The sequence below is a fragment of the Rattus rattus genome, chromosome 6 (genome assembly GCF_011064425.1).
Source record: "Rattus rattus isolate New Zealand chromosome 6, Rrattus_CSIRO_v1, whole genome shotgun sequence".
Taxonomy (NCBI): domain Eukaryota; kingdom Metazoa; phylum Chordata; class Mammalia; order Rodentia; family Muridae; genus Rattus; species Rattus rattus.
The window spans coordinates 42,139,024-42,152,303 of NC_046159.1; the positions used below are offsets into that span (position 1 = coordinate 42,139,024).

The following is a 13,280-nucleotide window of genomic DNA, read 5'->3' on the forward strand; positions in this document are numbered from 1 at the left end:
TCAATACTTTTCTCTCAAACAGATGAGCAACTTATTTGACAGCTGTGATGCCCCAACCAAGAACATTTTTGTTAGGGTCTGCATCACTGTGGGAGGATAATGTGTACCTTGGTAGCAGTAATAAACTCCCAAATCCTCAGGCTCTACTCTACTGATCTTGAGTGTGAAATCTGTCCCTGACCCACTACCACTGAACCTATCTGGGACCCCAGAAAATCGGTTGGAAACCTTATAGATGAGGAGCTGAGGTGACTGGCCTGGCTTCTGCAGGAACCAATACAAATAGGTGTTTCCATCACTGTGTACCAGGCTCTGACTAGACCGGCAAGAGATAGAGGTTTGACCTCCAAGGCTGACAGACAGGGAGACTGGAGTTTGTGTCATCACAACATCACCTCTGGAAGCTGAAATAATGAGAGAAAAGTACAGAGTTACACAAAAACTTCACAAACAATCTTGTGACTTTTTTGTTATATATTTAAACTGATGTTTGTTTTACATAGAATATTTCTCTATATTAAAATATCAGTCCTAACACAACATGTGAAAAGGAGGCACCAGGTAGTTCTACACATAACTTAGAACTTCCCAGTTCATCCATTTCATGATCTTCATTATAGCATAGGTTCTCTCTCATCTAGAACTTCCCACTCACAGATACACACCCAACAGGCCCTATCCTGGAGGATAATAAGTGTCTACTCATACATGACACAACACATGAAGTGAGCAGTATGACCCGGGACTTGTGCTCCCTCCCCATTCTCCTCTCTCACTTCCCTCTGTCCTCACCAGGAATCCAGAAGAACAGCACCAACAGCCTAACAGGCCACTTCATTTTGATGAGGAAGCCTGGGGAGAACTTTCACTCACAGCATGATGACAACCAACCTTTTTATCCAAAACTGGCAGGGGTGGGTCCTCCCTGGGGAATAATATGCAAAGGCCTGGGTTTGTGTGGCAGTACAAATAGAGGAAAATACCTTGACAGCTTCTCATGACTTCAAAAATAACAACCCTCTTCTAGTTACAGAGGGCACTAGTCCTCTCAGATAAGCACTGGAGAAACTAGGAGAGTTAATCACATACATCTGCCTCCTGAGCAGAGGAAATATATACTTGGTTTTCATCCATAACACTGGGAATTGATGTGCTTAGTAACCTGATGCCATTTTCAATCTTTAAGGCCTCACCCAGATTTCCCAGAATCTCCCTTCATAGACCTTAATCTTTAGTTTCCTTTCTCAGTCAATTGAATCCGCTCTTAAAGGAGAAGTTGCATGTACTCTGCCGAAGAGTTTCAATGTTGTCATGTCTTAGGTTCATTATGCACATGAAATTGATCTAATAGTTTTTGTTTTTGAATATTATGCTGTGCTTAAATATGTCTAAAGTATACTGCCCTGAAGTCAGAATTTAGACACTTCAAATACTATCAGCTAATTACTTCATTCTTACTGGATTTTCCTTCTTGCTAAACATTGTTGGTTTCTCTGCCATCCATAATATTTGCAGGGACACCCACAGCTGGTGCGGAACATGAGGGACACAACCTCAGAGAAGATAATAAAATTCTTTTTAAATAGAAATTAGAGGTTAAAGAAACTTAGGCCTCTTGCCCTAAGGACTGTTACTGTGAGGCAGTAGAAGTGTTATGTGTTCTCATCAGTCCATTGAGACAAAGCATTTTGTACAATTGTTAGGATGGATGTTAAGAATGAGAGGGAATTAACATGTAAAGAATGTTCCAGAAAGAGTAATGCCTATCAATTATTTATTTTAAAGGGAGGGGCACATTTTCTGCTGCACAGATCCCGTAAGGTTTTAGCAGGCAAGGCAGGCAGATTTGACTCTGGGGAAGCTCATGCTTTCTGGTTGACAGGAAGGTTCAGAAACCAGGCCTCACATATGTGCCTTGAAGCAGGGAAGGTATGGGAAGAAGCAAGGAGTGGCAGCTTCAGTACCCTTCCCAACTTGTCTCTGACAGTGCACCAATGAACTACTCCCTGATTGTCCACAGGGGAAAGGAAATGTGACCATGTAATAAAGCTGATGCTCTGTAAAAGTGTTTGTGATGGTATCACAGTGGTTGGACATTAATCTTCATGTATACTTAGTCAGAATTAGTAATAATATGTTATACAAGCAGTAAAATATCTAACAATAATTTAATAATTATCTATATACAAACAGTATAATTCTTATTTCAATATGCTTCACAGCTACAATCTTCCCTAAATTAGATTGAGACCTTATTCTGCTGTGGTATCACTTTCTGGTCCTTTTTGGCTATATACCTTCAAGAACAGTAAGAACCAAGCTTAGTAGAGCAGGCACTGCAGCACCTGGCATACTTCTGAGGTACTTGTCTCTCAGATTCTCAGAATACCTATAGTGCCTGACCTAGTTCAACACTCCTTAGTATTGAAGACACAAGTTTCTGGATCCCCTCACCAGAAGTATCCTATCCCAATTTTTACCCAGTCCTCAGCAGCATGGTGCAGGATAGACGTTTCTCCCTCATTATCTCAATAGTAATCCAATAGCATAGGCTGAACCTTACTCTTTTAAACCTCCCATTCTAAAAGTTCTTCATTTATATCCATGCAAGAATGTCTGTGCTGGATTAATGCACGAGTTATGATCCCAGCATTACTCTACACAGAATTGCCATAAACATAGTGAGAATTTAGTTAACTGTCCATCCTCAGAGACTGGCTTTTTTTCAGTCTCAACAAATTACGATGACATTGGCAGTGATTTACCACAATTCATTTTGATTTATCATGAAATTTAGGTTTACAACTCATAGACCATATGAAACCCAAGAAGAAGGAAGACCACAATAAAGTGCAGATACCACAGTCTTACTCAGAAGACAAGAAAATCTCAGGAAGTAGAGGGAGAGAGGAGGTGAAGGAAAAGGGGGGCAGTTCAGACACAGGAGGATATCTGGGAGAAGCACAGAGGATTAGGAATTTGAAATGAGGTAGGTAACAGTGTCTATAGGAAGGGTAACTGTGGGATAGTCACTAGAAAGTCCCTGATACCAGGGCCCTACAAAGTTTCCAGGACCGGACATGGAGGAGATTAGCTTAAAGACCTAACAAAGGGGAGAAAACATGAAGAGAACATATCCAGTTGTCATGATCTGAATACACTTGGCCCAGGGAGTGTCACTATGTGGAGGTGTGGCATTGTTAGACAAGGTATGTCACTGTGGGTGTGGGCTTTAAGACCCTCACCTTAGCTGCCTGGAATTCAGTCCACTAGCAGCCTTCAGATGAAGATATAGAACTCTCATATACTCTTGCAACATACCCGCCTGGATGCTGCTATGTTCCTGCCTTGACGATAATGGACTGAAACTCTGAACCTGTCTGCTAGCCCCAGTTAAATGTCGTCCTAGAGAATAATTGCCTGGATCATGATGTCTGTTCACAGCAGTAAAACCCTAAGTACCAGGAACTGGCATATTGCTGTGATAAGCCTGGTCATGCTTTTGTTTGGAAGAATGTGGATTCGGGAACTTTGGATTTGGAAAGGAATGGAATGCTTTAAATGGTGCTTTATGGGTTAATTTAGTAGACTTTGTAACTGAGAGTTATTTAAACGGCCCAAGTGGTTTTGGTGGAGAATTTCAATATATGGCCTAGAGACTGGTTTTGTGTTATTTTGAGGAAAAGTGTGGCTGCTTTTTGCCATTGTCTGAAGGGTCTGTTTGAGGCTAAGGTGAAGTTATTTAGATTAATTGCTTTGAAAAGGAATTGTCAAAAGAGTCTGGTGTAAATTCTCTAGTGTGAATGCTAAAGTATACACTTATGAAGAGCATTTTCATGAAAAGGAGCAAGTTGAAAGGAAAAATAAAAATATATGATTTGAGTGCGAAAGGGATACAAGGAAGTGAAATGGAGTTGGATCCTCTTTTCAAGGATACTAAATTTGAATTAAGGGGTAACAACCCTGGGAAAAGATACCATCTAGCTAAATGTAGGTCAGGCACAGTAGTACAAGTATTTAATTCCAGGTGGCAAAGACAAGCAGATCTCTGAGGTGAAGGCCATCCTAGAACATAGTAAATTCTAGGCATAGTATATCCAGGCATTTGGGACCACACCTTATTTCCCACAGTTTGGAGAAATTCATGCAGTTCAAAGTCAGTCTACACAGCAAGTACTAGGACAGTCAAGCTCAAGCAGTGAATTGGGATGGAAAACAGAGAGCTGGTTATAAAGTAATAGCGCATGGGAGACATGTTTCAGTTCCAGCAATAGCAGAATTTCATAGCTTCAGAAATATGGCTCTGTCTTTAAAGTACAGACTAGAAGGGACCACAAGTTCAATTGATGCTGGTTTGCTGGAGCTAAATTAGTGGTGATTAAGAAGAGACCAGCATCACTGAGGTGAAATCTTCTGGGAAGTGTGCACTGAGAGCAAAAAGAACTTGTGTTCCATAGATGGCCAAGTTGTATCTCATACTGAAGCTATACTTGCTAGCAAGTCACCCAGGTGTTAGGGGTTTTGGAGGAAAAAGGGGGTCATGAAAAGCTGCTGAGGTGTGAAACTGTGAGAGTCCTTGGAAGGCCATCTGTGAAGGTACAGTCTCAGTGGCAGTTGATGGCTCGGAACTGAGGGGACCTGCAAAAGATTTGAGGCTTGTCACCATGATGAGAGCCTATGAGAGGCTATTGATGAAGCCTAATTGCAGTAGAAGACACCAGTGTATCAGAGATGCCAGTACCATAAAATGACCACCAAGAACAGCATTGGGAGAGGAGTGGATCAAACTGAGCTACAGATGGCAGGGCTAGAGAAGTGACATCAGCCCTTTGGAGGAGACCAGGTGATCATGTGTGGATACCAGACATTGAAATAGGAAGCTATAACATTGAAGTTGACTTGGAGTCCCCAAGATATTTAAGAGGCCAGAGTGATGGAATACATGCTGAGGAATGTTTCCAAGAATGAGTGGTGAACCCCCAGTGAACGTGATTGTTGGGGAGGAGGGTGGTAATGGGGAGAAGGAGGGGGAGGGGAAGCCCATATAGAAGGAGAGGGGGAGGGACTGGGGGATGTTGGCCCAGAATCCAGGAAGGGGAGTAACGATCTAAATGTAAATTAGAAATACTGAAGTTAATAAAGATGGAAAAAAAGAGTGAGTGGAAACAGCAGAGTAGATTTCAGTTTGTTGCAGTCAACACAGATGAAAAAGGAGTAAGAGACCTGAAGCCTACTTTGAGATCAGATATGGAGATGAAGAATTTGGAGTTTGCCAAACTGGTTCCTGGTCTTGCTTTAGGAATCACAATTAAGTGATGACTGTATCAATCTCAGAAAAGACTTTGAAATTTGGATTTTTAAACATTTTTTGAGATTGCTATAGACTTTGGAGAGTTTCAAGATGGAATAATTGTATTTTGCATTATGCTATGTTTAGGTATTGCCCCCATAGACTCATATTTGAACAAGTCTTCTGGGGGCCAGGCATGGAATGTCAGGATTTAAATATACTTGGCCCAGGGAGTGGCACTATGTGGAGGTACAATATTGTTGGAATAGATGTGTCACTGTGGTGTGTGGGCTTTAAGACCCTCATCCTAGCTGCCTGGAAGTCAGTCATCCACTAGAAGCCTTCCAACAATGTAGAACTCTCAGATACTCCTTCACCATGCTGGCCTGGATGCTGCAATGTTCTTACCTTGATGATAATGGTCTGATACTCTGAACCTGTAAGGCAGCCCCAGTTAAATGTTGACCTGTAAGACTTACCTTGGTCAGAGTGTCTGTTCACAGCATTAAAAGGCTGACAGATACACCAGTTGAGGGATGAGGTGACCCATGATCATCAAAAATATCAATCCCAAATTCATCCTATAGAAAGGAAATGCGGGGCAAAGAGTGGAGCAGAGTCTGAAGGAAAGACCATCACTGATCCTCCTAGGGATCCATACTATGGATTCAAACCCAGACATTACTGTTGATGCCAAGAAGTGCTTGCTTACAGGAGCCTGATATAGCTATCTCCTGAGAGACTCTGTCAAAGCCTGACCAATACAGAAGTGAATTCATGCAGCAAACATAAGACTGAGCGCAGAAAGCCCAATGGAGAAGTTAGGGCCAGGACTGAAGGAGTTGAAGGGATTTTCAAACCCACAGGTAGACAAGAATATCAACCAAATATCCCCCCACAAGGCTCCCAAGGACTAAACCACCAGCCCAAGGTTGCAGATGGGGAGGCATCCATGGTCCAAGCTGGATATGCAGCAGAGGATTGCCTTAACTAGCATCAGTGGAAGCAGAGCCCTTGGTCTTGTGGTGTTCTGATTTCCCAGCATAGAGGAATCTTAGGGCACTGAGGAGGGAGTCGATGGGCAGGTGGGGAATCACCCTAAAAGAGGCGAGAGAGAGGGAAGGGAATAGGAAGTTTATGGAAGGAAAATTGGGAAGCGGGATAACATTTGAAACGTAAATAAATAAAATAACCAATTAAAAGGTATAAAAAGATAGAGAAAATGTAAGAAATTTCTAATACTTAATTATATAACAAGCTTCCTCTCTCCTCTTGAGTACTAAAAAAATGTCTGTTTTGCTCTGTAATGTAATTTCAGCTTGGGAACTTTGTATTAAGTCTGTATGATAAAAGCAAATTCACAGCACTTTATTAAATTACTATAATTAATTAACATGATTAAATCTGAGCATATGTTGATTCTGAAAAATGTGGTTTACTTAAAAATTTAAACATTTTGAGCCTTCCCATCGATTGTGAACTGAATAATTTTACCAAATGTAATCATCTGACAGTAAGTTAAAACAATCCGAACAATCTAACCCTAGTATTTTATTGTGAGTTCCGTTTCAGCAAGAGTATCAATTTACATTTCTCAATAAAATGATGATGTATCCCATCTAAATCATATGTTTCTTTTAAGTTCTGGAAAGATTCTGAAAAATGTGTGTGGGAACATCTTGAATTACAGGTAGAATCAAGTCACATACAAGATTATATGTGTTGCCCTCTTGTGAACTGTGACACCTGCAGACTGCAAACCTATGGGTTACTAGGATTCTAGCCTTCTTTGAAAAACAGGTATGTTGCACATATTCTTTCTCACATTTGCAGGGGTGAGGTAGGACTGAGAGTAATGCTTTCTCTCTTGTCCCTAAAGTATGACTTATTTATTTACTTATTTACTTATTTACTTATTTAATGTAGATGAGTGCTCTTTCTGAATGTATACCAACATATCAGAAGAGGGTATCAGTTCATACTATAGATCAGTTCACATTATGAGTCAACATGAGGTTTCTGGGGATTGAACTCTGGACCTTTGGAAGATAACAGAGTACTCCTATGTACTAAGCCATCTCTTCAGCCACTAAAGTATCAAATTAGGATGACCCTGGAAAGATATGAATGAAGTAAAAAGGAAATTACATTAATTCCCAAAGAGTAGTTATCTTTTACAGAGGAGATGAATTTCTATCTTCTTCATTTATTCTGCAGTTGGAGGAACTTAAGTGTGCAAAAGTTCTGGCTTGGTCCAAACAGAAGGAACCTACTGGGAAAATCTCTGGCTGAGTTTTTAAAATAGTATAAGCATCTTTCAACGAATGGATAGATGCTAAATCCACTGACCTGGGCGTTTTTAATGAATGTGCATTGTATAGATCTCTCTTCCAAGGTTCCTTAGCATACACTGCATATTCTGATGCTCAAATTTTCTTAAATGCTTAGCCAATTTTGAATGACTATGGCCTCTTTTTTCCCCAATATTATTAAATTGGGTATTTCTTTTTTACATTTCAAATGTTATTTCCTTTCCTAGTTTCCAGTCCATCAGTCCCCTAACCCCATCCTATTCCCCTGACTTTATATCGATGTACTACTCTCCATCCATCCCCCATTATTCCCCCAAACAGTTCCCTACACTGCGAGTCCAACCTTGGCAGGACCAAGGGCTTCCCCTTTGACTGGTGCTTCAACAAGGCTTTTCACAGATACATATGCAGTTGGAGCCCAGGGCCAGCCCATTTATAGCCTTTGGGAAGTGGTTTTGTCCTTGGAAGCTCTAGTTGATTGTCATCATTGTTCTTATGGGTTCGAAAGCCCTTTCAGCTCTTTCAATCCTTTCTCTAATTTCTCCAATGAGTGTCCCATTCTCAGTTCAGTGGTTTGCTGCTAGTATTCACCTCTTAATTTGACATGTTCTGATGGTGTCCGTCAGGGGAGATCTGTATCTTGTTCCTGTTGAATGGCCATTCCTTTAATCTCTGCTTTAAATTTTGACTCCCTATCTCCTCCTATATATTTGTTCCAATTTTAAAGGAGAGAAGCATCTGCATTTTGTTCATTATTCTTGAGTTTCTTGTGGTCCATGCATTGCATCTTGGGTAATTTGAGCATTTGGGCTAATATTCCCTTATCAATTAGTACATACAATGCATGATTTTCTGTGATTGTGTTACCTCACTCAGGATGATATTTTCTAGTTCCATCTATTTGCCTAGGACTTTCATGAAGTCATTGTTTTTGAAAGCTTAGTAGTACTCCATTGTGTACATGTACCATATTTCTGTATCCATTTCTTTTGAAGGGCATCTGGGTTCTTCCAGTTTCTGACTACTATAAAGAAGGCTGCTCTGAACATAGTGGAGCATGTGTATTTGTTGTGTGTTGGAGTATCTTTTGGTATATGCCCAAGAGAGGTATAGCTGGGTTGTCAGGTAGTGCAATTTTCTGAGAACCCTTCAGACTGATTTCCAGACAGGTTGTTCCTTTATGCAATTCCACAAAAAATGGAGAACTGTCCCTCTATCTCCACATCGTCCTCAGCATCTGCTGTCACATGTGTTTTTGATCTTAGCTATTCTGATTGGTGTGAAGTGGAATTTTATGGTGTGTGTGTGTGTGTGTGTGTGTGTGTGTGTGTGTGAAATATTTTCCTCCATTTTTTATTAACTTGAGTTTTCTTATATACATTTCAATTGTTATTCCCTTTCCTGGTTTCCAGGCCAACATCCCCCTAACCTCCCCCCCTCCCCTTCTATATGTGTGTTCCCCTCCCCATCCTCCCCCTATTACCACCCTCCCCCCAAACAATCACATTCACTGGGAGTTCGGTCTTGGCAGGACCAAGGGCTTCCTGTTTCACTGGTGCTCTGACTAGGCTATTCATTGCTACCTATGAGGTTGGAGCCCTATAGTCTTTGGGTAGTGGCTTAGTCCCTGAAAGCTCTGGTTGGTTGGCATTGTTGTTCATATGGGGTCTCAAGCCATTTCAAGCTCTTTAAGTCCCTTCTCTGACTCCTTCAATGGGGGTCCCGTACTCAGTTCCATGGTTTGTTGCTGGCACTCGCCTATGCATTTCCATATTCTGGCTGTGTCTCTCAGGAGAGATCTACATCCGGTTCCTGTCAGCCTGCACTTCTTTGCTTCATCCATCTTATCTAGTTTGGTGTCTGAATATGTATGGGCCACATGTTGGGCAGGCTGTGAATGGGTGTTCCTTCTGCCTCTGTTCTAAACTTTGCCTCCCTATTCCCTGCCAAGTGTATTCTTGTTCCCCTTTTAAAGAAGGAGTGAAGCATTCGTATTTCGGTCATCCTTCTTGAGTTTCATGTGTTCTGTGCAACTAGTGTAATTCGAGAATTTGGGCTAATATCTAGTTATCAATGAGTGCATACCATGTGTGTTTTTCTGTGATTGGGTTACCTCACTCAGGATGATATTTTCCAGTTTCATCCATTTGCCTATGAATTTCATAAAGTCATTGTTTTTGATAGCTGAGTAGTATCCCATTGTGTAGATGTACCACGTTTTCTGTACCCATTCCTCTGTTGAAGGGCATCTGGGTTCTTTCCAGCTTCTGGCTATTATAAATAAGGCTGCGATGAACATAGTGGAGCACATGCCTTTGTTATATGTTGGGGCATCATTTGGGTATATGCTCAAGCATGATATAGCTGGGTGCTCAGGTAGTTCAATGTCCAATTTTCTAAGGAAACTCCAGACTGATTTCCCGAATGGATGTACCAGTCTGCAATCCCACCAACAATGGAGGAGTGTTCCTCTTTCTCCACATCCTTGCTGGCATCTGCTGTCACCTGAGTTTTTGATCTTAGCCATTCTTACTGGTGTCAGGTAGAATCTCAGGGTTCTTTTGATATGCATTTCCCTTATGACTAAAGTTGTTGAACATTTTTTAGGTGCCTCTCAGTCATTCGATATTCCTCAAGTGTGAATTCTTTGTTTAGATTTGTATCCCATTTTTAAAATGGTTATTTGTCTCTCTGGAGGCTAACTTCAAGAGTTCTTTGTATAATTTGGAGATTAGACCTCTATCAGATGTAGGATTGTTAAAGATCTTTTCCCAATCTTTTGGTTGCCATTTTGTGCTAATGACAGTGTCCTTTGCCTTTCAGAAGCCTTGCAATTTTATAAGGTCCCATTTGTCAATTCTTGACCTTAGAGCATAAGCCATTTGTGTTCTGTCCAGGAAATTTTCCCCAGTGCCATGTGCTTCAGATTCTTCCCCAATTTTTCTTCTATTAGTTTGAGTGTGTCTGGTTTGATGTGGAGGTCCTTGATCCACTTGGACTTAAGCTTTGTACAGGGTGATAAGCATGGATCGATCTGCATTCTTCTACATGTTGACCTCCAGTTGAACCAGCACTATTTGTTGAAAATGTTATCTTTTTTCCATTGGATGGTTTTGGCTCCTTTATCAAAAATCAAGTGACCATAGGTGTGTGGATTAATTTCGGAATCTTCAATTTTATTCCACTTGTCTATCTGCCTGTCTCTGTGCCAGTACCTTACAGTTTTTATTACTATTTCTCTGTAATACTGCTTGAGGTCAGGGATGGTGAATTCCAACAGAAGTCCTTTTTTTGAGATTAGTTTTATCTATCCTGAATTTTGTGTTATTCCAAATGAATTAGAAAATTGTCCTTTCTAACTGTATGAAGAATTGAATTGGAATTTTGATGGGGATTGCATCAAATCTGCAGATTGCTATTGGCAAAATGGCCATTTTTGCTATATTAATCCTGCTAATCCATGAGCATGTGAGATCTTTCCATCTTCTGAGATCTTCAATATTGTTCTTCAGCGACTTGTATTTCTTATCATACAGATCTTTCACCTGCTTGGTTAAAGTCTCACTAAGGTATTTTATATTATTTGGGACTATTATGAATGGTGTCGTTTCACTAACTTCTTTCTCATCCTGTTTATCTCTTGTGTAGAGGAAGGCTACTGATTTGTTTGAGTTAATTTTATACCTAGCCACTTTGCTGAAGTTGTTTATCAGGCTTAGTAGTTCTCTGGTGAAAATTTTGGGATCACGTAAGTATACTCACATATCTTCTGAAAATAGAGATATTTTGACTTCTTCTTTTCTAATTTGCATCCCTTTGACCTCTTTTTGTCGTCTGATTGCTCTGGCTAGGACATTGAGTACTCTACTGAGTATGTAGAGGGAGAGTGGGCTGCCTTGTCTACTCCTTGATTTTATGATGAAGGGGTGTTGAATTTTGTCAAATGCTTTCTCAGCATCTATTGAAATGATCATGTGGTTTTTATCTTTGTGTTCATTTATGGAGGGATTTCCATTGATGGTTTTCTGTATACTGAACCATCTCTGCATAACTGGGATGAAGACTACTTCATCATGATGGATGATCGTTTTGATGTGTTCTTGGATTCTGTTTCTGAGAATTTTATTGAGTATTTTTGCGTTGATATTCATAAGGGTAATTGGTCGGAAGTTTACTTTCTTTATTCTGTCTTTGTGTGGTTTATGTATAAAAGTAATTGTTACTTCATAGAAATAATTTGGTAGTCCTCCCTCTGCTTCTCTTATGTGGAATACTTTGGATAGTATTAGTATGAGGTCTTCTATAAAGATCTATAGAATTCTGCACTAAACTCATCTGGTCCTGGGCTCTTTTTGTTTGGGAAATATTTATGACTGTTCCTATTTCTTTAGGAGTTATGGGTTTGTTTAGATGGTTTATTTCTTCCTGATTTAATTTTGGTACCTGTTATTTGCCTAGAAAATTATCCATTTCCTCCACATTTTCCAGTTTTCTTGAATATAGTCTTTTGTAGGAGCATCTGGAGAATTTTTTAATTTCCTCAGATTTTGTTGTTTTGTCTACTTTTTCAGTTCTGTTTTTGTTAATTTGGACACTCTCTCTGTGGACTCTGCTTAGTCTTGCTGAGGGTTTATCTATCTTGTTGGTTTAATCAAAGAAACCACTTTTGGTTCTTTTGATTCTTTGTACAGTCCCTTTTGCTTCTACTTGGTTGATTTCAGCCCTGAGTTTGATTATTTCCTGCCTTCTACTCCTCTTATGTGAATTTGCTGTTTTTTGTTTTATAGCTTTTAGATCTGCTGTCAACCTGGTGGTGTATGCTTTCTCCTGTTTCTTTCTGTAGATACTGAGAATTATAATTTTCCTATTAGTACAACTTTAATTGTGTCCTATAAGTTTGGGTATGTTTTTCCTTCATTTTCATTAAATTCTAAGAAGTCTTTAATTTCTTTAATTATTTCCTCCTTGTTAAAGTTATCATTGAATAGAGCATTGTTCAACTTCCATGTATATGTGGGCGTTCTTTCCTTATTGTTGCTCAAAGAGAGCAGCCTTAATCTATGATAATCTGCTAATATGCATCGGATTATTTCTATCTTTCTGTATCAGTTGAGGCCTGTTTTGTGACTGAATATATGGTCAGTTTTGGAGATGGTACCATGAGGTGGTATTTCCTTTTGTTTAAGGATGGATTGTTCTATAAATATCCATTAAGTCCACTTGGTTCATAACTTATGCTAGTATCTCTATGTCTCTGTTTAATTTCTGTTTCAATATCTGTCCATGGATGAGAGCATGTTGTTGAAATTTCCTACCATTATGGTGTGAAGTGAAATGTATGCTTTCAACTTTAGTAAGGTTTCTTTTGTGAATGTAGGTACCCATGTATTTGGAGCATAGATATTTTGGATTGAGAGTTCATCTTGATGGATTTTTCTTTGATGAATATGAAGTGTCCTTCCTTATCTTTTTTGATGACTTTTGGTTGAAAGTCGATTTTATTTGATATTAGAATGGCTACTCCAACTTGCTTCTTCATATCATTTGATTGGAAAGTGATTTTCCAGCCTTTTACTCTGTGGTAGTGTCTGTTTTTGCATTGAAGCTGTGATTCTGTAGGTAGCAAAATGCTATGTCCTCATTATATATCTAGTCTGTTAATGTTTGTCTTCTTATTG

The 13,280-nt window shown here is 39.7% G+C and overlaps 1 gene segment (V, D, J or C); it reads right to left on the minus strand.

Annotated features, from left to right (window-relative positions):
* Nucleotides 1–863, minus strand: LOC116904281. The segment is given in 2 exon segments: nt 1–404; nt 793–863. Coding segments are annotated over 2 exon segments (450 nt in total).
* Nucleotides 864–13,280: the final 12,417 nt, after the last annotated feature.